Source organism: Contarinia nasturtii, unplaced genomic scaffold (genome assembly GCF_009176525.2).
Source record: "Contarinia nasturtii isolate CC-2019 unplaced genomic scaffold, AAFC_CNas_1.1 Cnas_scaffold_2861, whole genome shotgun sequence".
In the NCBI taxonomy this organism is placed as follows: domain Eukaryota; kingdom Metazoa; phylum Arthropoda; class Insecta; order Diptera; family Cecidomyiidae; genus Contarinia; species Contarinia nasturtii.
Genome location: NW_022200178.1, coordinates 558,708 through 585,567, shown reverse-complemented (window position 1 = coordinate 585,567; position 26,860 = coordinate 558,708). Strand labels below are relative to the sequence as shown.

At 33.9% G+C, this 26,860-nt stretch overlaps 5 protein-coding genes across 6 annotated transcripts; 1 reads left to right on the top strand and 4 right to left on the bottom strand.

The window, feature by feature from the left end:
- Positions 1–230: 230 nt before the first annotated feature.
- LOC116349372 (esterase B1-like) lies at positions 231–2,731 on the bottom strand. Its single transcript, XM_031780773.1, has 8 exons — positions 2,500–2,731; positions 2,296–2,437; positions 1,623–2,207; positions 1,453–1,550; positions 1,267–1,386; positions 1,014–1,189; positions 716–946; positions 231–645 (listed from the first exon to the last, which is right to left on the bottom strand). Exons 1-8 carry the CDS (start codon positions 2,713–2,715, stop codon positions 477–479), a joined length of 1,737 nt encoding a protein of 578 aa, XP_031636633.1. The 5' UTR covers positions 2,716–2,731; the 3' UTR covers positions 231–476.
- A 1,054-nt stretch (positions 2,732–3,785) lies between these two features.
- Positions 3,786–6,086, bottom strand: LOC116349373 (esterase B1-like). 2 transcript variants are annotated; one of them, XM_031780775.1, is made up of 9 exons: positions 5,856–6,086; positions 5,652–5,793; positions 5,002–5,586; positions 4,841–4,938; positions 4,646–4,784; positions 4,425–4,554; positions 4,263–4,367; positions 4,076–4,198; positions 3,786–4,004 (listed from the first exon to the last, which is right to left on the bottom strand). In XM_031780775.1, exons 1-9 carry the CDS (start codon positions 6,069–6,071, stop codon positions 3,833–3,835), a joined length of 1,710 nt encoding a protein of 569 aa, XP_031636635.1. In that variant the 5' UTR covers positions 6,072–6,086; the 3' UTR covers positions 3,786–3,832. The 2 variants fall into 2 exon arrangements, with proteins under 2 accessions (XP_031636635.1, XP_031636634.1); XM_031780774.1 differs by having other exon boundaries at positions 4,425–4,600; positions 4,671–4,784.
- Positions 6,087–6,781: 695 nt separating this feature from the next.
- LOC116349291 (proclotting enzyme-like) lies at positions 6,782–7,909 on the bottom strand. The gene is made up of 4 exons (XM_031780658.1): positions 7,802–7,909; positions 7,312–7,741; positions 7,197–7,244; positions 6,782–7,140 (listed from the first exon to the last, which is right to left on the bottom strand). Exons 1-4 carry the CDS (start codon positions 7,895–7,897, stop codon positions 6,782–6,784), a joined length of 933 nt encoding a protein of 310 aa, XP_031636518.1. The 5' UTR covers positions 7,898–7,909.
- Positions 7,910–9,182: 1,273 nt separating this feature from the next.
- Positions 9,183–10,061, top strand: LOC116349290 (gustatory receptor for bitter taste 93a). Its single transcript, XM_031780656.1, has 4 exons — positions 9,183–9,467; positions 9,525–9,731; positions 9,808–9,897; positions 9,960–10,061. The coding sequence occupies exons 1-4, from the start codon at positions 9,183–9,185 to the stop codon at positions 10,059–10,061; spliced, it is 684 nt and encodes a 227-aa protein (XP_031636516.1).
- Positions 10,062–20,207: 10,146 nt separating this feature from the next.
- On the bottom strand, positions 20,208–26,584 carry LOC116349385 (coatomer subunit gamma). The gene is made up of 6 exons (XM_031780789.1): positions 26,372–26,584; positions 26,081–26,211; positions 25,836–26,007; positions 23,767–25,770; positions 23,528–23,680; positions 20,208–20,477 (listed from the first exon to the last, which is right to left on the bottom strand). The coding sequence occupies exons 1-6, from the start codon at positions 26,409–26,411 to the stop codon at positions 20,347–20,349; spliced, it is 2,631 nt and encodes an 876-aa protein (XP_031636649.1). The 5' UTR covers positions 26,412–26,584; the 3' UTR covers positions 20,208–20,346.
- Positions 26,585–26,860: the final 276 nt, after the last annotated feature.

Genomic DNA, 26,860 nt, shown 5'->3' with positions numbered 1-26,860 from the left:
GTGCCACATTTCATTATAAATCATCAAAAGCGTTCTTCTTCTTCACGTATTTTTGTTCAATTTACAATTAAAATGACATCTGACTCAAAATTTTCATAGAAACCGAACAGTTTTTAATATGATGAACACATGTGAATGTTCAATAAGTGCAAAATTAAGAACGATAATGATTCTGAAAATTAACATATCATATTAAAACTGGAAGAGAGAAAAAGACGTCAGCAGAGATATAGATTCCACGAATTGTTATTCATTTTATTATTTTACAATCCAAATTACTTTTTTTTAACATGACGACAGTAACGTTGTGGTTTGAATATATCATCAAAGAAAAATTCATAAAAAAACATTGGCTTAAAAAAAATACGTTTTTTCATTCTGTTGTAAAAAAAATTCGGTGAAGAAATAGTGGAATACTTTGTCCTGGTCCATTGAAATCATTTTGTTGAAATAGCATAGACGTCAAAACATAAGTTCTAATTATTTTCGTGTAGTTTTTCTCCAATACGCGTCCAAAACTTGATGGCTTCTCCATTTGGATCTAAACCAAGTATCAAACCGTCGTTGGTGAAATCAAGAAAATTCACTCGATTCATTTGAACGGGCGAAAATCCTTTGATCGGTTTACCATACTGAATCGGTTTTCTGTCGAATATTTCAAATGAAAATAATTTATTGTTCTTAATTCTTATTTCAAAGTAATTTCAATTCTCACCCATATTTTGCAAAATTTGTGAACAAGGTTGCCATATTATCGATTGTTTTCAAGCTGACTTTCGATTGCTCGTCATCTGGAGTACTGAAAACCTCATTGTAAAAAGAACGGAAGTACCGACAACCAAATATGTAGCACACGTCATCGCCATGTACTGCTCCTGCTATAGTCAGATTTTTACCAATTGAAGCAGCTCGTTTTTGAACATTCAACTTCGAGTCAACGGAAAATCTGCATGAAATAATCAAATCGCATTAATTATGAAATCTGTCTAATGTCGTCACGATGATGAACTGACTGAAAATAATATGATTTAGCAAATAATTTTGTGGCATGCAATTTTGCTGCTTTATCTATCCCATATGTAAATAAAATGTCAGAAAATAGTTTCAGGTATTGTATCAGAGACTGTTCATTGATGGCTGCATCTTTAAAATAGAATTCGCGAACTTCCGCTGCCAATTCTGTGTATTTCTATTGAATAATCAAGGGTCCAATTTGAAAATTAAATAAACTAAAACTAAATAGTAAATCATAATTAATGAATTTACCGGGGAATCATATTGTAAAGTGGTATTTTTAAATGGAAACGGAATACTAAAATTTCGATCGAGCTGTTCCAAGGGATATAAAGTTTGCAATAAGCCAGTCAAATAAAAAGACAGAATTTCCTGCAAATAAATAATTTAAAATTGTCATGAAAGGAGAAGATAACAGAAAGACAACTAAATACAAACCAATGAACAAACTGAAAACATTATGTCAGTGCTTATGTAGGGATTTTTATAAATTTTGTCTGGATTTTCAGTGATAAATGGTCGAATTGCGTCCGATTCTGAATTTGTAATAAAAATAAATAAATTTTCAAATAATCAACATACATGTGCAATTGTGCATATTAACTCACTTTCGATGATTGGTGAAAAAATCGTAACCGGATTATCTCCACGATATGAAGGATCATTTACAAATTTTATGATTTTTTCAGCAGGTACCGTTTTGAAAAATGCAATTAATGAATCTAAACTTTCCTGTGGACTATCCAATTCGCTTGCAATTGTGTACGCAAATTTAAGAAGTGCATTTCCATCGGACAATGATCCAATATTTTCAACTGTTCCACTCATTGCAATTTCATTGCGGAAGTAGCGTCGAGATTTACTCGATAGGAGATGATAATGAGTACTAGTTGAGCCAGCACTTTCACCAAAGAGTGTAACTCTTTTTGGATCACCCGAAAATCGTCCGATATTTTCGTTAACCCATTTCAGTGCTAATTGTTGGTCTTTCAATGCCATATTACCAGAGTATTCTTGGGTATTAAATGTGATAAGACCGAGAATTCCCAACCGATAATTTAATGTAACCAGAATTGCACGCTTCTCGATTATAAAGTCAGGACCATAAATATCATCGTCGCCAGAACCACCCAAAAATGAACCGCCGTGAATATATACCAAAACTGCCAATTTTTCATCGGGTTGAACATCGGCTAAAATGAATTAGACCATTAGTTTAAAATTTCTTTCATGGTGACACAAAATCGACCATTTTTAGTTGGGGTTAATCAAACTAGTTACCTGGTACGTATACATTCAAAAAGAGGCAATTTTCACTTTGAGGTGGATTAATAGCGGCAAATATGGGCCGTCCAAAGCAATTACTTCCATGCGCGGTGGCATTCAATATTGCTGGGGCCCACGATTTAACTGGTTCAGGAGCCTTGAAAATACATTCTGTTATAATTTTCCACATATTTTCATATTCTTCATAATAAAACTCACTTTGAATCTCAGTTCACCAATAGGTGCTTTTGCATACGGAATTCCTTTGAACGAGTAGAAACTGACATTTTTCATCATTGTCGTGTCACTAATACCTCGAACAGCCCCATTTTTAGTCTTTACTATTTTGTACTCGACACTCTCTCCAGAATTTATGAGACACACGAGGAAAGCGATTACGGCAAGCATGATCATGCCACCACAATTTCTGGACATTTTAATACCAACGTGATTTTTTTCACACTAAAAATAAATCTAAAATTCTGAATTTATATACCACACTCTGTTTACTTTCCATTTTATTGTAGCAATTTAAAAAAAAAATCCCCTTAACGTCAATTGTAATTTCGACTCAAAATTGTTGAAATACGTACACGTAATAAAATTAGGTGAAATAAAGAATATAAAAAGTATGGTTTAGTCAGTTAACTTAATTTTATGTCAAATGTAAGCTAAATTCAAAACGAAAAATCCCCAAAATGATTTGGAGTGCAAACAAAATTTACGATTCTTAGCGATAAAATAAAACATCTTCGTCCAATCAAAAAAATTAACCAATAATTTAACTGTTTTCTTCATCGTTATTAGTTTGACATTTGGAATTATAGTGTTCTATGACCATAATAAAACATTCGCACATCTTATAATCGGAATGAGCATTCAGTTTCTCTCTCGCTTTTGTAGAAAAATTGAGTCAATGCGATTCATTGATAAGTTGTATAATGTTACATTATTAATGTATATATTTTAATTAGATGACGACGAAGCCTGATCATGCCCGTAACTAACAACACCTCTAATGTGTATTCCGAGTACTAATAGAAGTTTGTGACAATATGGCCGTCACAGTTTGGCAAAATCATAATGAATCGATTAAACTGCGTTAAACTGTTGAATTAAAACACTCGAAATAAATGAATTTTAATTTTTTACATTTTTGAAAATAACAAATCTTTTGTTTTTTAATTTTGTGAGATTTTCTGTCCACAATATTCAAAAATATTAAATTAATAAAAATGAATTAGTTGTCATAACCTCACTGTTGTGTCACAATCGTGATAAACCGATTAAATAATTATTAAAACAGTAGAAATAAAAATATCATCGCATCCTATACCATGATCGGGCTTCGGATGACGATGATGGCATTTATGTGAAGAATGCATAATAATAAAAATAATAATAATATGCATAATTCCTACTCGTAAATTACAGTATTTTAAATGGAAAATTAGAAGCGTAAAATGCATCAATAATGTTTTAATGTGTTAATACAATGTCAAAAATTGAAATAAAAAATAAAAATCATTTATTTTAGTCTTTCTATTCAAATTTATGTAACTATTTCATTTAATTCTTGTCCAATGTACGTCCAGAATTCGATGGCTTTTTTATTTGGATTTACACCAAGTGCCAAACCATCATTGGTGAAATCAAGAAAATTCACTCGATTCTTTCGAATGGGTTTGAATCCTTTGATCGGTTTACCATTCCGAATCGGTTTTCTGTGAATTATTTCAAACAAACGGATTGTTATTCTTTACACTACTTTCATTTTTTCTTGAATATTACTCACCCATATTTGGCAAAATTCGTAAACAATGTAGACATATCCTCAAATGTTTTCAAGCTGACCTTCGATTGTTCATCATTTGGCGTGCTGAAAACTTCATTATAAAATGATCGATATTGTCGGCAACTGATTTTAGAAAAATAATTCTAATTAGTATGAATAATTGCTTTAGAAAGGTTTATAAAAATACCCGAATATGTAGCATAAATCATCGCCATGGCCTGCCCCATATACGGTCAGATTAGCATTTGGATTGATTCGTGTGGAAAGATTCAATATTGATTTGACGGAAAATCTATTTGAAACAAAACATATTATAATAAAAATAATTTTTCGGAACAGATCGATTTACTGATATAAAAATGCATCTGCAGATGATTTGGCGGCATGTAGTTTTGCTGATTTGTCGATTCCATATCCATAATAAACATCAGAAAAAAGTTCAAGGTATTGCTTTAAAGTTTGTTCATTGACGGCAGCATCTTTAAAGTAGAATTGACGAATTTCAGTAGCCAATTTTTTGTATTCCTTCAATAAAATGGAAAATGTTTTACGCTTACATAATCCTCTTACTTTGATTTATTTGATTGGCACTTACCGGCGAATCATACGATAAATCTATGGCTTCTCTGAATGGTAACGGCAAACTGAAATTTCGATCAAGTTCTTCCAGCGAAATTAGTGTTTCCGATGCATAAGATGTAACGAATTCCTACAAGCAATCAAATCAAATCAAAGCCAAATCGATTGAATATTTGCGATACGAACCAAGGAGCACAGTGAAAAGATAACATCAGTATTAATATTGCATTCATCATAGATTTCTTCAGGATATTTAGTGATAAATGGTCGAACTGCATCCGGCTCTGAATTCGGAATTAGAAAAAAATCGTAAAGTAACAGTTAAAGATATTTGAGAACATACTTACTTTCAATAATTGGTGCATAAATGGTAAGGGGATTTCTTCGAACGTATGATGGATCATTTAAGTAATTAACGATTTTTTCGGCAGGTGCCTGTTTGAAGAACTTAATCAATCCATCTATAGTTTCTTGTGGATTGCCCGTTTCACGTGCAATTTTGTGCGCAAAATCAAAGAGTTTATTCGAATCAGAAATTGCCCACATATTGTCAGTTGTTCCACTCATAACAATCGCATTACGGAAGTATTTGCGTGATTCTTTGGATAGAATTTGAAAATTGGCCAAAACACCGCCAGCGCTTTGACCGAAGAGAGTAATTCGGTTCGGGTCACCCGAAAATCTTTCAATATTTTCATGAGTCCATTTCAATGCCAATTGTTGGTCTTTCAATGCCATATTACCGGAGTATTCTGGGGCATTGAAGGTGATGAAACCGAATATTCCCAACCGATAGTTTAATGTAACCAAAATTGTACGCTTTTCGACTATAAAATCGGGCCCGTAAAAATCATCGTCGCCAGAACCAGCCAAAAATGAACCACCGTGAATGAACACCAAAACAGCTAACTTTTCACCGGGCTGAACATCAGCTAAAATAAATCATAGCGACAATAATATTGCAGCCATTTCAATGAACGATAATTTAAGTACAAACCTGGCACGTAGATATTCAAAAAGAGACAATTTTCGCTTTGCGATTGGGTGTCATTGTCAAATGCAGTTGTTCTCAAACAATTCTTTCCATGTGCGGTAGCATTCAATATTGCTGGAGCCCACGATTTATCTGGTTCAGGAGCCTTGAAAATACATTCTGTTATAATTTTCCACATATTTTCATATTCTTCATAATAAAACTCACTTTGAATCTCAGTTCACCAATAGGTGCTTTTGCATACGGAATTCCTTTGAACGAGTAGAAACTGACATTTTTCATCATTGTCGTGTCACTAATACCTCGAACAGCCCCATTTTTAGTCTTCACTATTTTGTACTCAACACTCTCTCCAGAATTTATGAGACACACGACGAAAACGATTACGGCAAGCATGATCATGCCACCACAATTTCTCGACATTTTAATACCAACGCGATTGTTTTCACACTGAAAAGATCGAAAAAATTTCAATTTTATATACCACTTTTTTCAAACAAAGTGTTTTGTTATTTCAGTTTTTTATTTCAATAGCAACGCATGTATGCAATAAAATTATAAATTGAGTAAATAACACATGATAGAGATAAATAAAATGCAAAATAAACTTTACGTGTTTCTGCGTACAACTAATTGGTAATCTTTGAATGATTTGCAAAGGAATTGTAAAACGTAATAGCTTTGTCTCTTTAAAAAGATACAAAAGTATTTTTATAACAACGCAAAAATCCCCGAACGAAAGTGTAAAAGATAAAATCGATTCATTGTCACCACTTCCACAGATCGCTATTGTATTTTTCATCGCCAAAGATATATTTAAGTTTTTTGTCAGCTAGCCACATTTTGTTCGAAACAACTTGTGTAAATAGTAAACAACCATTTCTACGTATTCTTAACGACGATCCAAAAATTCAATCGAATAAGATTTATTCGTGGTAAAAATAAAGAAAAGAAAGTACTCAAAACTCAGTAACAAATATTTACCAACTCATGAGTCATGACGTATTATTATTCACAAAGCGATTTCAATGAGCTTTGCAAAAACTGGTTATGAAAAAGTGAACTTGGATATAAATTGAAACAACACACTTTCGTTCATTAAAGATGATCTTTTTTATTATAATAGTTCTTTATTAAATTTTATTACAGTAGCATGAACCTTTTGTTTGAAATAAAATCCATTCCAAGTAACTGTCCACTTTCGTGTATATGGGTAAGCTTAGATCATCGTCCTTTGGAGCAGTATGCAGAGAAGCTGCTGCACAGCTTTGATAATCAGATAAAATGCCAATCAGCTCATAATATCCCGCTGATGTGCCATAAAGAACTCCACTGCCGGCATCGTCTCTACAAAGTATGCTTGGTGAACCAACAACTCCAACGCAACCCTGTGATTCTTGAGTGGCTTTTGTGCAGCTTTCGTGCTCACCAATTGGCAAATCAATTCTTCTCGGTTGGCACGAGGATGTTTCATAACCGTCCGATGTAACCCCTTCAGAAAATTACAATTGATTTATTTCAACAAAAAAATGACTCACATCCATTTACCTTCAAACCATGATGCAATCGTCGCTACTTTTCGCTCATAATTCATCTCTAAAATCGAAATAAGCAAAGATTTATAATTTCAAAATATCATTTAAAAATATAAAAAGATTTTTACTGGGTGTTGGTAAGCAAATAGGTGAGATTCGCTTCTCAAATGGCACGACTGTACTGAGCCGTACTAGTGCTATATCGTTGGTGCGTGTTATATACTGAAATTCCGGATGAATTATTAGACTTGAAACACTAAACGTGTCCGATGTAATGTCCGCATAACAATTATCGTAAACGCCCAAAACAACTTTCATATTGTACGGCGAATAACCATAAATGGTCGAAGCGGCTGTTATAACAAATCGATCATTGATCAGCGTTGCTTCAATCGGTGCCGAATCTTTAATCATGATTTGTCCAATCCATGGAAATTCATACGGTTTCAGATCAGTGCCACCAAGTAAACGTTGTCGACGATTCGGTACTCCACATTTACATTTGCACGTTTCCACTTTTGTTGACTGGTCACCGAATAGAAAATCAAAAAATCCTGCCTTCAAACAATTTCAATTAATTTACAACACTTTTGATTTAAATCAGACTCATCAAATTACCCTCAAATTTTGTGCTTCATTATCACTTTTATTCAAAATATTAATACAACTTATTGAATTTATGCACAAATACAAGCACACGAGAAATGACTTCATTTTTGAAAAACAAAAAACTCAAATTGTGAATTGAATATAACTACTTTTACTGAAAATCGATTTGAAATTCTCAACCCTATTTATAGCAATTTGAAACGAAGCAAATCTATTTTTAGAATTTCATAATTGCTGCATCAATTTGGTTCATAGCGGGAGGTCAAAATACGTGCGTTTCGGGTCCTCCTGAATTCTCTCAATATTTTTGACAAATTGATCGTCATTTTTCAAATGAACAAAAATCACTAATGCCTCCCTAGCAATTTTCATAATGTTCCATTGCACATCCAAAAGTTAATGATAATTAATGTGGGAAGAAACTATTAAAATGATTGCACATATTATATTAGTAATGGAACAAATCACAGAATTGGTAACACACAATATTTAATTAGCGGTTTTATCATTGTTACTCTTTGTCTTAATGTTCGACTATTCTATTCAACAGCAATTCAATTTAGCTTATAATAATAGCTGGGCTTGGGCCATTATACGCTGAATTAAATATATTAAAATGCATTAGTTGATTACTTGGCAGTGAATTAATACTTGAACATGCTATTAAAGTTAATTCACGGGCTCTAGTGTCGAGTTGAATAATTCCATATTTGGTTTGTAACATAAAACCTGGTGAATAGTTGCATTTTTATCTAATCTCTCAATTGCTGGGTATTCACCCGACGTACGTTCCAAAGTTCAACGTATTTTAATCAGTTCTTAAAAGTGCTTATTAACATTATTTTGGATTCAAAATGAGTTCAAACACGGTGTCGCCCATATTGAATTATTTTTCATTCTTAGTTTTGGTGATACCTCGCCAATTTGGCTTATTGGCTCTGAGTTTTGATTTTAAAAAGCGCCAAATGTCAAAATCCAATTTTTGGCGATTATATTCATTCATTTGTGGTTGCATATTCACCGTAACCTATCCACTTGCAATCATAATGATTTTATCTAAAACAAAAACGCTGTCGGAAGGAAGCGTCCTTGCTTTCATCGAAGTAACGAATCATATTGCGATGTATTTATTCACAGTTGCTATTTACATTCAAATCGCATTTTATTCGAAAAGACATCTAAACTATTTCAATTTATCGCTTTCAACATTTGATGAATGTAAAACCCTTTGCAACGATAAAAGAGATACAACATTGGATTCGTGATTCGATTTCTTTACTTATATTTGGGATATACGGCTTTAAATGCCAGGAAATTGTACCAGTACAACGATGTGTTAAGTACAGTACCGATTTTTTATAAAATATTGTATTTTGTACCCGATCTTGTGATGGCCAATACAGTCATACGATTGCAAACAACATTCGTCATTCAAATCATTTCATGTGAACGCATCAATCAAGCACTCTCCGAATGTATTAATAATGTGAACAAAGCATACAATATAGTATCGCCAAAGGTTCGATTCAGAATTTTCCCGGACACAAGTGAAAGATTCGATACACTGACCAAATTACATGCAAAAGTTTACAAATTAACACGATATTGTGAAGAAATATCGTCAAATCTAACAATATTTTCGATTCTGAAAACATTCGCTCATCTTTCATCAACGGTACATTTTAATGACGATTTTGAATTTCAAATTTCTGAGGTTTTTTCTTCTGTGCAGCTCTTTTTATTGATCGACCATATGAATTCAAATGAAAAGCAGGATATGGATTTCATAATTACCAGCGGCGTCCGATGCTTTTTCAACATTCTGGATATGATTTTCATTTTCTTCCCGGTGAATACATTGAAGCGAGAATTGCACAAAGTAGGGAAAATAATTTACAGGGGTTCGTTGAACAAACTTCCACTTGGACTGCAACGTTCGGTAAGATGTTCTTTGATTGTGTGTTCGATAGCAAGAGGAAAATTATTGCAACTTATGTTGTTATTGTCAATTGTAGATTGAAATGTTTTCAATTTATTTACTGCACCAGAAAAAGGGCTTTATGGTTGGGGGCATCTTTGAGCTCGACAATAACTTTTTATATTCGGTAAATTTAATATATTTATGATTTCATCTGAATTTTTCGATATATATTTTTATAAATTTTAGATTTTGAGTGCAATGGTGTCGTACATTATATTTTTTGTGCAAATCAAAAGTCTGGAACTTGAAGAAGAAGAAAAGCAGAAGCTGTTTGATGCGTTGACGTAGTTTTTCTTTCGAATTGAATTCACACATAGATTTGTGTGGCAACAAAAGGTTCCACAGTGCTGCGCATAAAAGCGGTATTCATTACAAATATCGTGATGTCAACAATCAATATTGTGTATATGTTTGTCTCATATTGTAAATGTTTTTTATCGTTCACCTCAGTTTAATATCAATTAGGTAATTGAATTCCAATTCATCAAAATAGATTCACTATACATGAATTTAAAACACGCAATTCGATGTTATATTTTAACTCTGTAAGTCTTTAAAATCCATCTTCTTTCTAAATTTTCTTCAACATGGCAAAAATTGAGTAGGCCGTTTTCAAAATCTATAAAAGGAATACATTTTAAACTTAAGTATCATCTCAACTAAGTTCGTTCAGGTTTATGTTCGATTGTTTAAAATTGAAAATATACCGTTTATGTTCGGTTCGAATTCGAATGAACCCGAACGAACATGAAGCGGTCGGTTCAGTGGGCAGCTCTATATAAGTTTACCTTGAGCAAAGTATCCAGGTTGAGTTGAAACATGCCACATGCAACAATGGAAATTGGCTTTAAAGTTCCTTCGACTAAAATGCGCATGGATCGTTTGTATTTTTCAGAAGCATACATCCAATTCGATTTGAAAATGCCATAAGAAAGTTTTTCACTTTTGAAGTACATTGAAGAACCGAAATATGAAGGAACAGAGATTTCAATGATCATGGCAAAAGAATAAAATGTAATATAGATGAATTTGTACGGGCTTTCTGTTGGACTGACCTGAAAGATTTAAAAGTTAAAAAATGAATGTGAAATGAATCCATTTCAAAAAAGGATTTCACCCAATATTCAAAACAAATTTTACCACAGAAAGTTGATAAGCACACGTGCACAAAACCAATCCACTTACACCAAATTGCGAGAATAGAGCGAATGACATTATACTCTGCAGTAGTTTTAAGCACCTTTTGGAGTTAATCAATTATTTATTTAACATGTCACAATTATAAATAAAAGATTAAATTTCCAAACCTTATGATCAGCAGATATCGCTTGCAGAGATCAATCAAAACTCTTTCCTGGTGTTTATAATCATCAATTTTCCGACAATTTTTACCCAGTTCTTGAAAACGATTGCTCAAAACTTCAATATGACCTCCAAGTACATGAATTAAAATCGGTCCGTATGTGTCTGCAACAATGTCGATTAAAACCAAAAAGCAGTTTGATGTCGCCTGAAAGATAAGTCCCCCCACATAAATGTCACGACGATGAAGAAAATCGCTTGGATACAAGTAAGTTGATGTCCACAGTTTTTGCGATGGCTCAGACATGATCGTTTGAATGGTGGCGAATACTTGACACGAACAGTAGCTAATCGAAAATAACAATAGCAAAGCGTTTGAATGTTTAAATTTTTGCTTAAATATATCATCATATTCTTGAGTTGTAATCGATGCATCCAAATCGTTCATCAAACGAAGTAGCTTCACAAATGTTTTCTTTTTTGCCAAAACATTCAATCCCTTGATTACTACCATTACGACAGTACTCGATAGGATCAGGTGGTCAACAGCAGCATCAACCGAATCCACCCATAATACACAAATTAATTGAGAAATCGGAAATCCAATGTTGACCAGTGCGGTGAAAATAACCACCCAAATGCTGTACAAAATTGAACCATCTTCTGGTGGCCACAATCCACACATTTTGAACACTCTGATGTGCCATTTCAAAACAAGTCGAGAATCCATCTTCCAGAATTGAAATCGAAATTCCAGTAAATGTTCGAATATTCAAAAGATTTAAACCACTGTTGTTATCATACTAGCAAAATCAACGAAAAATATGCTCTTTTATAGGTAGAAATTGAAGGACACCCTTTGAATCTAGCTTTGAATACGTAATAAGAATATTTTCATGGACAAAAACCACAAAATATTTGATTACAAAGTACAAATAGTTGAATAATACGGAATAAAAAACAAGCCAATTTTAATTCATCCTTGATTGTATCAAATCGAAATAGCTCTCTTCTTTTGTATCAAAGAAATAAATCAATGCATTTTTGCTTGACATATAATCAAGCTTTAAAATCGTCTTTGCTTTTTACTACTCATAACCTAAAGTACAGTCTATCCTTGTTAATTCGAAGTTCGATAGTTCGAACCGATTTTTGAAAATCACTTTCTACTTTTCCATACAATCAATTTTCAATCATTTCTCGTTAATTTGAATTAATTTTGTGTTCCCTATAGCTTTAGAGTCGACAATATATTATATAAGCTATTAACTTGAAACTTAATTTTTCAGAATCCTTAAATAGTATACATTTTCCTTTTCATCGTGAATTGTACCAGGAAAAGCTACGGCAATAAAATTAGTAAACTATATTCCGAATTGGAAACCTTCGATTTTGATTGAATAGACATTAGTAGTTTATTTCATTTCAAATAATAGATTTGAATTCACAAAGACAATTTGCGTTTGTTTGAAAATATCGTTTTTCCAATGAATAATTATAAAGTAGATTTCCAAAAATTAAAAGGATAGAATATTTGTTTTCAAATGACTGAAAACAGTTTTAACCACCATAACATTGTCAGCCTCATTTCATTCTATATCGGTTATGCGCGAACATGAATATTTAAAAGCTTATTGAGTGTATTATTCAAGTTTTCAATAGAGACATGAAATTATTTCTTCGCTTAATATTTTGAATTATTTTGCGCCTTGACATGAAGGACTTTAAAAATTATATCAAAAAATAATTATATGATTTTTTATCCAAATGAGGTAGAATCCGTTCTAAATCTTCTTCAACATAGTAAAAATCGAATATGCCATTTTTAAAATCTAAAAAAAAACATTTTTAATTTCGAGTATAATTTGCGCAAAATTCACCAACTCACCTTGAGGAAAGTATCTAGGTTGAGCATAAAAATACCGCCGGCCACAATGGAAATTGCCCTTAAAGTTCTTTCGACTAAAATGCTCATGGATCGTTTGTATTTTTCAGAAGCATACATCCAATTTGATTTAAAAATGCCATAAGAAAGTTTTTCACTTTTGAAGTATACTGAAGAACCGAAATACGAAGGAACAGATATTTCAATGATCATGGCAAAAGAATAAAATGTAATATAGATGAATTTGTACGGGCTTTCTGTTGGACTGACCTAAAAGGTTTAAAAGTTAAAAATGTACGTTGCCCATTTCAAAAAGAGAGTTGACTCAAAATTCAAAACAAATTTTTACCACAGAAAGTTGATAAGCACACGTGCACAAAACCAATCCACTTACACCAAATTGCGAGAATAGAGCGAATGACATTATACTCTGCAGTAGTTTTAAGCACCTTTTGGAGTTAATCAATTATTAAATTAAATTTCCAAACCTTATGATCAGCAGATATCGCTTGCAGAGATCAATCAAAACTCTTTCCTGGTGTTTATAATCATCAATGTTCTCACAATTTTTACCAAGTTCTTGAAAACGTTTGCTCAAAACTTCAATATGACCTCCAAGTACATGAATTAAAATCGGTCCGTATGTGTCTGCAACAATGTCGATTAAAACCAAAAAGCAGTTTGATGTCGCCTGAAAGATAAGTCCCCCCACATAAATGTCACGACGATGAAGAAAATCGCTTGGATACAAGTAAGTTCATGTCCACAGTTTTTGTGATGGTTCGGACATGATCGTTTGAATGGTGGCGAATACTTGACACGAACAGTAGCTAATCGAAAATAACAACAGCAAAGCGTTCGAATGTTTAAATTTTGCTTCAAAATTCTGTTCGTACTCTTCCAGAGTTATGGTTGCGTCCAAATCTCTCATCAAACGAAGTAAGTTGGCAAACGTCTTCTTTTTTGCCAAAACATTTAGTCCCTTGATTACTACCATTACGACAGTACTCGAAAGGATCAGATGATCAACAACTTTATCGACTGAATCCACCCACAAAACGCAAATTATTTGAGAAATCGGAAATGCAATGTTGACGAGTGCGGTGAAAATAACCACCCAAATGCTGTACAAAATTGAACCATCTTCTGGTGGCCACAATCCACACATTTTGAACACTCTGATGTGCCATTTCAAAACAGTTCTAGAATTCATTGTTAAAAATGGAAATTAATGATATTGCTGTCGTTGTCTCGTTGTTGCGACGAAAGTGGACTGAACTTGATTGACTAAAGATACTAGTGCGAAGCGGGTCTTATAAGCCGAAAAATTCTTCTGTTAGAAAAGACCCCAAGGTAAAGTTCAATAAAACGACTGACATTATTTTCACATAATTGCCTCCAATTTACAAAAAAAGAGAGAAAACAAACGTTGATATTTATGTTAATTTCAGTAACGCAGTAGATTTGAAATAAGGCAACATATATCGAACAATATATTTGATAAATTTGAATAACCAAAGACATGTTTTTTAAGGAATTAAGTAGATTTTTGAATTTCATCGGATGAATAATAAATAACAAGAAGGCTTTCCATATTTCGTGCAACATTTTTGATTTTATAATTTTCAAAATGCCACGAAATGGAAATCCATTCTCTACTAACTTCGTTCCATTACAATAAATGTTGATTTTCTTTAAATTGAAGAGCTCATCTCTAATATTTTCTATTTTTGTTAATAAAAGGTTACGAGACATCATGTTGCAATGCTCATTTAAGTTTCTTCACTAACTTCTTTCTATTAGAATGAAGTGCGAATATTCTTTGGTGCTGTAAATAATATAAGTTTTTCACAATTAAACCCTTGAAAGGAGTATATATTTCCATTAATGGTTGGTATGCACATCAATTTATTCAAGGTTTAAATATCAAATGTTCATTTCTACAATAGCGAATCTCATTTCTGTGTATTTTTCAACATAGCAAAGATCGAATAAGCCGTTTTCAAAATCTGAAAATGTTATTAATCATGACATCACGAACGTAATTGTTAAATAAGAAGAATCAACTTACTTTAAGCAACGTGAAAAGGTTCAGCATGAAAACACTAGCCGCATAAATGGAAATTGGTTTCAAAGTTCTTTGGACCAATATGTGCATGGATCGTTTGTATTTTTCCGAGGCATTTATCCAATTGGACTTGAACATGTCATAAGAAAGTTTTTCACTTTTGAAGTACACCACAGAACCAAAATAAGAAGGGATGAAAATCTCTGTGATCATGGCAAACGAATAAACAGCCGAAAAGAGAAATTTGAATGTGTCTTTCACTGGGCTAACCTGTTTGAAAAATCAATGTTTTAAACATTCAAAATTACTATAAAAGTGTGTTGAAATTGAATAATGTTACCACAGACAGTTGATAGGCACAAGTGCATAAAACTAATCCACTAACGCCGAACTGTGAGAACAATGCAAAGGACAGGATTCTCTCCAATAGTTCCGAATACCTTTTCAAAAGAATAAATCATTTGTACTTGTTTTGAATCACATAAAAAAAAACCTTTTTGATACCTTATGATTAGTATATATTTCTGGCAAAGATTAACCAAAATTTTCCCTTGCCTTTGATATTCGTGTGGTTCGGAACAGTCTCTACCCAATGCATGAAGTTGTTCGCTTAAAACTTCAATATGACCGCCAAGAACGTGAAGTAAAGAGGCTCCATAAGTGTCAACAACGATATCAACAAAAACCAGAAGCAAATTTGAAATCGACTGAAATATAATGCCACCAATATAAATGCCACGCTGATGCAGAAATTCACTCGGATACAAGTGAGTTGATGACCACAATCTATCCGCCGGACTAGACATAATTACTTCAACAGCAACACAAATCCAAGATCCAATATAATTGGCGCAAAACAGTAAAAGCAATCGATCCGAGTGCACGAATTTTGGTTTGAATATTTTTTCATATTCATCGGCTGTGATCGTTGCATCCAATTCTTTCATCAAACGAAGTAATTGGACGAACGTTTTCTTTTTCGCCAAAACATTCAATCCCTTGACTACTGCCATGATAACCGTGCTTGTTATAATCAAATGATCAACAGCAGCATCAACCGAATCCACCCATAATACACAAATTAATTGAGATATTGGAAATCCAATGTTCACGAGTGTGGTGAAAATAACCACCCAAATGCTGTACAAAATCGAACCATCTTCTGGTGGCCACAATCCACATAACTTGAACACTCTTATGTGCCATTTCAAAACAAGTCGAGAATCCATCTTCCAAGAAAATTGACATTCAAATCACACAGTAGCTACTAGACTGCCGAAATCAGTGGAAAAATGGACTTTTATACGGAGAGATTGAGATCGACTTTGAAAAGACATATATAATTGCATGCATGTTCTGTACTACAGTCGAAAGCAATTAGGAAAAAATCAAAATATTTCATGAGTTAAATTAGAACAAACCACGAAAATGCATAAACAGTCGGTAAAATGTAAATGGAAAAATAAGAAAGAAAGTACAAGTCAATTTTAATGTATTCCTTGATTGAGTAGCTCTACTTTGGTATGACATCAATGAAGCCATGCATCTTTTATAAGGTTGAAATTACAGACAAAATTTACGTTTGTTTGAAAACATAATTTTAAAGCAGACTTTAACAAATTAAAAAAGATAAAAACAAATGAATATTGCAAATCGGAGGAATTTTTTTAAATACCCTACGAATTAGAACTTATTTTGTTACGAAGGTGTGCATACAAACCTCCCTTCCGATGAAAACTTAGTCAATTCCGTTATTTGTGTCAAATCAATACTTCGCCATCTCACATAAAAATTACCGTGACCTGACAAACGCTATTAAAGGATATAAGCTCAGTGAACTGTGTTTTGAACTTAAAGTTTATAATCAAAATTCACTTAACAAAAACACTAATAATAAAGACATTTTATTCCATATGCTATTCATATTCTTCTTTATTTATTTATTAAAGTATGACTTAATAGCAGTAAAAAAGAAGTCCATTTTTTAATGTCGACCAAAGTTGAGTGAAATTATTCCAGATATTTGTAGGTGTTATTTAGATACTTGTTCCGTTCCAAGTATTTCTTGTCGATGAGAATGTCGATACATATCTGTAAAAAACCAAAATGCATGAGTTAGATTTGTAAAAGAAATAGATTAAATGCATTAAACGTTTGCTATGTATGTACCTTGATGACAGAAACTTTAGGCTTGAATCGTGTCGAAAGTTGTGTGAGTACCTCGCTGACCAACCTTTGATGATCGAGAATTTTACGCATTTTCATAATACGTACAATAGCTGCCTGTATCAGAAGTTTTCGGTCTTCTTCAATGTGCTTATGCGTGGCTTCATCTTCGATCTTCAGTTCGATTTTAAGCGGGATGTTTATGTTGATTAAGCAGACTCTAACAAATTAAAAAAGTGAAATGTGGATTTTTCATTTTATTCTAACGAAAAACCAGTGCATATTTTATTGCAAATCGAAGAAGCTTCTGACCCATTTTGTTTTCTCTTGTTATGAGCTCGTATTGAGTGAGAAATGAATTTCAGTGTTTAATATTACTTAGTTTTAGTCTCAATGGTAATCACATAGTTCGCATTCAAATGAAAGTTGAAATGAGGAATGATATCCAATATAGCAGCTTCATTTCTTTTTTTAACATTTTATGTATTTCAGTGTACAATTATAAATAAAGTGTTCGTTGCATCATTGAATTAATTATATTATTTTTAGAAGATTTTCCATTTTAGTGATATAACCTTTCACATAATATAATAATGAAATATTCATTTCTTCATCATTATTTCTGTGTGTTTTTCAACATAGCAAATATCGAATAGGCCGTCTTCAAAATCTAAAAAAATCATTTTATCATCAAAATTACAAGAAATATTGTTCAAGATAAAATTACCTTAAGCATAGTAATGAGGTTCAGCATGAAAACGCTGGCCGCATAAATCGAAATCGGATTTAACATTCGTTCGACGAAAATGCGCATGGATCGTTTGTATTTTTCCGTGGCACATATCCAATTTGACTGAAATATATCATAAGAAAGTTTTTCACTTTTGAAATACACCGCCGAACCAAAATAAGAAGGGATGAAAATCTCTGTGATCATGGCAAACGAATAAACAGCCGAAAAAAGTAATTTGAATGTATCTTCCATTGGATTAACCTGAAAACAACGATTTCTTATTACGAATGTAGCCATTTATCCAAATATTTTGGATAAAAAAAAAAATATTTGGAAAAAATTACCATAGAAAGTTGATAGGCACACGTACACAAAACCAATCCACTTACGCCAAATTGTGAAAACAACGCAAAAGACAGGATTTTCTCCAATAGTTCCGAATACCTTTTCAAAGCAATCAGACATTTATTTATTTGCAATTCTATAAACAATTGTTATTAATAAATTCACTTTGCAAACCTTGTGATCAGTATAAATTTCTTACAAAGATTAAACAAGTTTTTTTCTTGATTTCGATATTCGTGAGCTTCGGAACATTCTTTGGCCAGTGCTCGAAGGTTTTTACTTAAAACATCGATATGACCACCGAGAACGTGAAGTAATGTCGCTGGATACGTATCAACAGCAATATCGACAAATACCAAACAAAAATTTGAAATTGACTGAAATACAATGCCACCGATATAAATGCCATGCTGATGCAGAAATTCACTCGGATACAAGTGCGTTGAAGACCACAATCGATCCGCCGGACTAGATATAATTACTTGAGCAGCAACACAAATCCAAGATCCAATATAATTGACGCAAAATAGTAAAAGCAATCGATCCGAGTGCACGAATTTCTGTTTAAAAATTGTTTCATATTCTTCAGCTGTGACCGTTGCATCCAATTCAGTCATCAAACGAAGTAACTGAACAAACGTCTTCTTTTTCGCCAGCACATTCAATCCTTTGACAGCTGCCATAGAGATGCTACTTGTTATAATTAAATGATTAACAGCAACGTCAACTGACTCCACCCATAATACACAAATTAATTGAGATATTGGGAACCCGATGCTAACGAATGCATTGAAAATAATCACCCAAATGTTGTACAAAGTTGAACCATTTTCTGGTGGCCACAATCCACATAACTTGAACACTTGTATGTGCCATTTCAAAACAAGCGGAGAGTCCATCTTCAAAAACATCAGTTACGAGATACTCAAGAAGATTCACATTCAAACCACAAATTCTACCCGACTGACAAAATTCATAGAAAAACGGAATTTTATAGGTACATACAGACGGAAACTTTTCAAAGTCGTACAAAAGATTGTTTCATCGAAAAAGAGAATATTTAATTACGTGCATGTTCTTCAATAAGAAGAATTTTTTTAAATCAAATAATCATTCAATTTTGCTTGCGTTTGTTGCGTCTCTTTCAAAACTTTTGAAGGCACGACCAATAAAGCAAATGTCTAGGATCAAAGAAAACGTTCATTTATTATTTACGAAATAACTAGACTCGTTGTTATCAATGCACAATCCACAATGTGAATGGAGCCAAAAGTATCTGATTATCTGGAACATTGTGTTGTATTGTCGTTTCTCAAAATATTCGTCTGCTTAGGAAAATCGAATAAAAATGCATATAACCAATTTATTTGAATGCTTTTCTTTATTGAAATATATAATGAATGTAAAGTAGTAATAAATCTTTCTGGAATTTAAGCATTTCCTTAAAAAAAACAATTGTTTCGAGATGTTCGCATCCCATATAATTCATTTGCGGAGTAATTTTGACGATGGCGGGACTGTGTGAAGTTCAGCGGAGATAGTATAGAAGCGCTGTGTGTTCAAGCGTAACATCACTTCTCTTCTTTCGCAGATGATTAGTAACTTAGCTGTGTGTCACGTCTTCTAAGATGTTCGTTTGAACAAAATAAATCTATAAACAGCAAAGAATGCTGTTGAACTCGTACAAACAGCGTTTGCATGCTATCTCCGCCAAACTCCGCACAGACCCGCCATCGGAAAAATTACTCCGCAAATGAGCTACATGGGAACAGAGAGAAAGAATCATAATTATTGTTCAACTCAACCGAAAAAAATAATTGCAAACTAAAGTCTATGTCGGTGAAAATCAATTTTCATATATAATCCTACATAAATTTGTCTCTAGAGCTCTTTGATTTCAATTATTAATTTCTCATTCATTTTTGTTATTATGTGTTTTGCGTTGAGTTTTTTTGGAAAACGACTCTCTATATTTACTTTATTTAATATGAATTGTTTGTTTTTACAGTAATTTTAACTTCATATAATAACCACAATACTCGTACTCGTACCGGCCATCGTCGAATAATAATTATCAACCTATCGCGGATGAAACTAGCTCAGCTACTTCGGAACTCGTTGATCGAACTGTCAATTGCATTGCTACACCATCCGATAAGGCTAATTTTGCGCGCAGCAATATCTCGTGTCCACCGCGGAAGATACCTGAAATGAAATATTTTCGAAACGATCGTTAGTTGTCATTCAATTTACTTGTCGAACAAACATTTTAACGAAATAGAAAATAGAAAAATCGATTCGATAACGTTAAACAAGAATGAGAAATGACATATCAGTTGTCTGCAACAGTCTCGTTTCATTGCATACCATAGAGAGAAAGGGCGCACCGATTCAATTGGAATGTTGTTTTCTGTCGAACCATTATATGCTCACTCACATATTGTCGATGGGAAAACGAACATTACTGTTATCTCTATTAAGTGTGTGCAAAATAAATACGTCTTCGTTAAATACTCGTTCAATGTAGGTATTAAATTTCGTTGCTTTCGTTAACCGAACAGCCGAGGCGAAAGAAATACATAAAAAATCGACAGAGACGCGTAATCGAAGTTGCAAACAAAACGAGTTCAAAAGAAATCAATGACAATAGGAATACACCGGGTATTGGATTTCATACGGTGTCAATGCATGCGACGAAATCAGACACTTTTCATTTGAGGAAGAGAATTTGAAAAAAGGAGTTTCATAATCCACCGTCGAAATTGGTCCGCACATAACAATGCGCAAAAAACGAGATCGAAATCAAAGATATGTCATTAAAGCATACGATGCTCACGATTAAATTGCATCGCCCCATTTATTCGGTTGCGAAACGCTCTTGATGAGAAAATATTCACTCGAATTCAAATCGAATGATTTATATGGAAATGTACTTCTGGGTGAAATGCCTGATTTGAAATTTTCGATCGATCACTTTCCCAAATCACATGTCATAAAACAAATGAAATGGGAAACGGTACAAATTGTAATTCATACCATTCAAGCATGTCAAAGATGATCGATACACACTCAAAATGCACCGTTTTGAATTCATCTATGTAGTATTTCGAGTTTGTATTGCATGTTATTGGTTGTGTCTTTGAATTTGAATTAAATGAAATTAAATGGACTCTATAATTATCGTCAGTGGCATTCACAAATTTACGCTGTATTTCCTTCTTTTCTGCAACTTCTTCAGCAATCAATTTATACACCATCGTCTATAACATTTTCTCCTCGTCGTAGAGACAGGCGGTGAGTGTGAATGAATAGCACCGCATTCACGCGTCGTCAAAAAAGGTATGCAGTGAAGAGCATTGCGACGATACAATGTAATTGGTGATTAGTGTTATACCGCACCGCACGTTCATGGATTTAAAAGCGAGCAATAAATTTTCTCCAATAATACGATGCCAAGCGAATGCACAGTGGTCCGATGTGAGTGCATGGGTGTGTGTGTGTGTGTGTGTGCATGTGAAATATTGAATGTGCATGAAAATGTGCACTTGCATTTCGATCGACTTGGTTTCATTGCAAAACTAAGTAGAAATTATGTTGTACAAATTAGTCTGTGTCATTGAAAGCTGACAACGATAATTATTTATGTAATGCGCACCAACGTTTTTTCCCTCCTTTGTTTCGCGCGCTATAAACTATATTTGCTTTGGTTATCGACGGTGCATTAAATTGTGCACAGCTATTTACCGTACGCTCGATGCATCAGCAGATAAAATTCCATCGAGAGATTTTGTCGATTACCGCTAAGCGGAAAAGTTTGAACTTAATAAATAATCCAGGTGAACATTTCGACGTCTAAATTTCCACAAAAAACATGAAGATAAACGCTTCATTTGCCCCGATAGTATTTAAAATTGATTGAATCGAGAGCATGGAAAGAGGCGAATCTGATATTGATGTTTGCCGCAAGGCATTTCTCAACTTGATAAACGACGTGGAATTTGAAAAAAAAAACACACCATGAACTCTACAGAGAAATGGCCGTATTGATGAATGAACGTTTGACATCCTACAATTAAAATCAATTCGAAATTAGCTGAATGCGTCAAACGATATCAGTTGATTGCATCTATTCGACTTTCTTTTACCGTTTTTCGGTCATTTCAAACACTTTTCCTATTTTGGTCAATTGCTGGTTAGCTGATTCATTTTAAAAGTGAACCAATCGATTCGACTTGAACATAATGGCACTTGATATCGATTGTATGGTTTGATTTTAATCACGTAAAGGGCCTTTCATTCAGACCATAGACAAAAGAGATTTCGAACAACATTTTTTTTTCTCAAATCACGACCGAGATACTTGATACACGTTTCACATGTGTGATGGTATTGTTAATGATCTAATTGCATTAAATGTCAATATCACAACAAAGTAATGACATCGCATCGCCTTTACGTACATAATGAATCTCTCAAGCCCATGATAATGATATTTATTGGTTGCACATTGAACACAGCGTGAATAAAAGAAAGAGAAAAATACACGAAAGAAGAAGCAAGAGAGCGAGCTAGCAAGAGAGACAGAGAGAAGGTGAAAAACATGAACGAAAACAAGCAAATCACTTTGACACATTCACACAGCCATACGAGACACACAACACATGTTGGTTAAGACATCGCTAACTGCACGTTGATGTTACTCTTTGGTTTTCATGTTATTGCTTTGCCTTCTTGTTGTTGTACACGCTTGCCCAATATCATTCGCATCATTTATACACGAACAAATAAAAAGTGTTCGGAATATCGTTTTTTATGCATGTAGAAAGTGATGTCTTCTTTCGTTCGTATCAAGCACTAGAGAGACACTATACTAAATAGAAAATGTGTGCAACATGATACTCAACAAATTGCCATCGAACTCGTTTGATTATTATTCTGTCTTCACGTTTGAATATTGCACACACATTATTTGTTTTTTTTTTTCTTTCCTCACAAAGGCTCTCGATATTTATGGTTGCAATCACAGCGGAAAATTTATTGATATTAAATTGAGTGTGTGTGAGATTGGCGATAACTTTCATTGCAGTTTATGGCTTCATTATTGTTATGGGCCATTTTAAAATTGCCAACAATAATAAAATGTGATTATTTGCGGCCCGCAAGCAAATTACATTTTATCAGTTCAATATCACATTTATCATTGTTGATGATAGATGCTTTGTGTTTGGTGTGTTTTTTTCCTCTTGTTTACTTACCGGAACTGAGCAGCGTATGTGTATGAACACCTTGGTTGACCTTTCCGGAACCGGTGTCAGCAGCCAGACCAAGGAATTTTTGTATCGAATTTACGGCATCTTGTAATGTATTCACAGCAGACAATTCATAAGTGTCTTCAAGTTCAACCCACGCTGTAAATTTACAATAAAAGACATGATTTTGATTAAGTATTTTTCCGCTTCAAATTTTAACACGTTTTTTTCTCACTAAAACTTACCATCTGTTTCGGCCGAACTCCAAGCATTTGAAAAGTTACTCTTCGTAATTTTCTGTACTTGATCGGCCACAGAGATTTCCAGATCTTCCAGCATGTACTCGTCATCGTATCCATCGTCCGAATCTGGTTCGCCCGTTTGTGGATCGCAATCTTTTACAATAAACTTCAGTGTTGCACCAAATGTGGCCGCTGAATTGGATACATCTTGTGGAAATTCGACAATCACATAAGTCGAACCGGTTTCATTGTACGGTAATTTAGCGCATGGAATAACCGCCCGCATGATAAAACCTTCCGGCGCCACTAATTCAACACGAACATTCTCAAGCAATTGATCGGACAATGTGTTGACACAATCGAATTGAAATACCATATGATTGTTGAAACAGTGTTTAACACATTGAACGGTGTATTCGGTTTCATTTTCGGTCAATTGTACGGATGCTGATGATTTATGTAACGGTCCCAATCGTTGAATGCCCGGAATTTGTGATAGACGTTCGGCATTTGCTTCTTCACGTGTTATTTTCGGTGCTTTTGGAATTGTATTGGTTATAATCATAGCATCATTTTGAACTTCTTCTTTAACTGGAGCACTAATTGGTACCGATGACAAATCAAATGTTTCAGTACACGGTGTTTGCAGATAATCACGCAATGCTTTCTCAAGCAATGGAATCGATAGAGCCGGCTTTTCGGTGATGTAAACTTTATTAAGATCGGCGTTACCACTGCTCAAAATTGTATAATAGTATGTAGCACGGTCCCGAACCTCATCGTCTGTGTCCATTTGACAGCGGCTCAACAATACCAAAATGTTCGGCAATAGATTCGGGCATACAGCGCCAAATTGAGCCAATGCTGAAACGGCCGCCGCACGAATTGTTGCATTTTCTAAAATAACACGATTATAAATGAATCGAATGTATTTCGATGGTTTTGAGAATGGTCCCTCTTTGCCCAGCAAATGTAAAATGCGTACGGCCAATGATGTGTGCTCACAATCTTCAATGAATTCGCATAAATGCGATAGGCCAACTTCTCTGGCATCATCATTCTCTTCGATAATCGTAATCATGGTGTCGACAATTGATGTTTTATAATCTAAACCGCCCTCTTCGCGTAACATTTGACTTAAGAAATTCATCAAAATCGAATGCTTACGTGGAAATTTAAAGCATAGTGCTCGAATTGCTTGCACAATGACAATTTTAAATTCGTCTGAAATTTCAGCAACAAATGTGGCAATCTGTTTCATAAGACGTTCAACGGAACTTTCGGCACCGGTTTTCAACAATGTTGTTATAGCCAAAGTGGCCACTGAACGATTTGAATCGGTGATCAAACCTTCCAAATCCAAATTACATGTTGTTATCGCAACTGGATGTACCATAGCCACTTTGTTCATTGTTCGTACGGCCGCAAAACGCAGTGTTGCCTTTGGTGAACTGCAAAACAATTGCAAAATACTGGTGGCTTGTCCCAATTCACGTGTTGTGGTTCGTTTTAGATTGACAACTGCATGGGCCGCTTCGTAAACGACCATTTCACTCTTTTCACGCAAAGATTTCTCAATGAATTCCATGAGGGCATTTTCCGAATTGCCGCCGGCATTATCATCATCTTCGATCAATCTGCATGCAATTCGAATTAGCATGCATAGCGCGTATGGACTTTTCAGATTTTGACGTGTCAATTTGTTAACCAATTTTGAAACAGCCAATCGATCCGTTTTACGAATGCGATAAAGAAGACCAAGGGCATGATATTGCACCATTATGTTATCGCTGTTCAATGCTTCTTGAGCTTCGTTTGCCCAACGTTTTACAACGTCAGCTGATGTATTTGACAAATGCACTGAACTCACTAAGGCCGCACACGATACCGATTCATTCTTATCCACGATACACTGTTTCATGTATCTTTCGACCGCCTGCAACATTGTATTATCGGTGATACTGCACAATGCACGAATGGCCGATGCACGATACAAATATTCTTTGCCTGCGAAAATTGAAAAAAACAAAAAAAGTTTTATGCTTGTCATTGGTAGAAAAATGATGGAATACCTGTCATGTCTTTAGTTAACGAACTGGTCACGATAATAACATCATCGGCAATTGAGCTAAGGTCTTTGATGCCCAAATAGACCATGCGACGCAAAACTACATCTTTTGATTGGAATAGTTTTGTCATTGCAAAGAAACAATCGGTCGCTTCGCGCGCTGCCAACACCTCACCCTTTTTAGAAGAAAGTTAAGTTTAAAGAATATTCACACCTTGAACTTTGTTGCTGAATGTGAAATAAACAAACCTGATTTATTAAATAGAGAATTTTGGTTAAGATGTGTGTGCATTTTCTAGCATTGACTGGAGTCTCGTTGAACGTCCGAGTCTCTTGCAATACAGATGTTTTGTCGATGTTTTGAAACGGATTGCCACTTCCTAATTTTGAATGAAAACATGAACATTTTAATATTTTTATCACACTTTATTCAATTATGGTATGACTTTTTTTGTGAAAAAACAATAAATTCTAACTGAACAGAGTCAACATTTGTTAAATATCAAAATTTATTACGAAATGCCAACAAGTACAACTCACCATCTTCTTCCTCTTTCTTATCACGTTTAAACGAACTCATTCTTTATCGCTTTTAAATTAATTGATCGTGTCAATTCTAAGTTTTCGGTTAAAATAATATTTATATTGAATATGATTTGATTGAAATAAAAATTAAAAGAAAACAGAATTGACTACGACGATGGCAAATGTATGTGAATGAGAGAAGTTGACAGACGAATATTTTTTAACACGTCACCTGAGCGCCGCCACCATACATTATACTCAAACGCGTACACACAGTCAACGTCAACAACAATAATGTTTCCCCTATAACATCATTTCGAATGATAAATACTTTCGGTTTATTTATTGATATTTATGTTTTATCTTTTTTACATGCTTGATTGCGGTAATTTCAATTTTTTAAGTTAAAATTGAAGCAATTTCATTTTTCGGCATTGAATTTGTATTTGTTCACATTTCCAATATAGTCAAAACATTGCATGAAAGGCAGTATAGTGTTACATG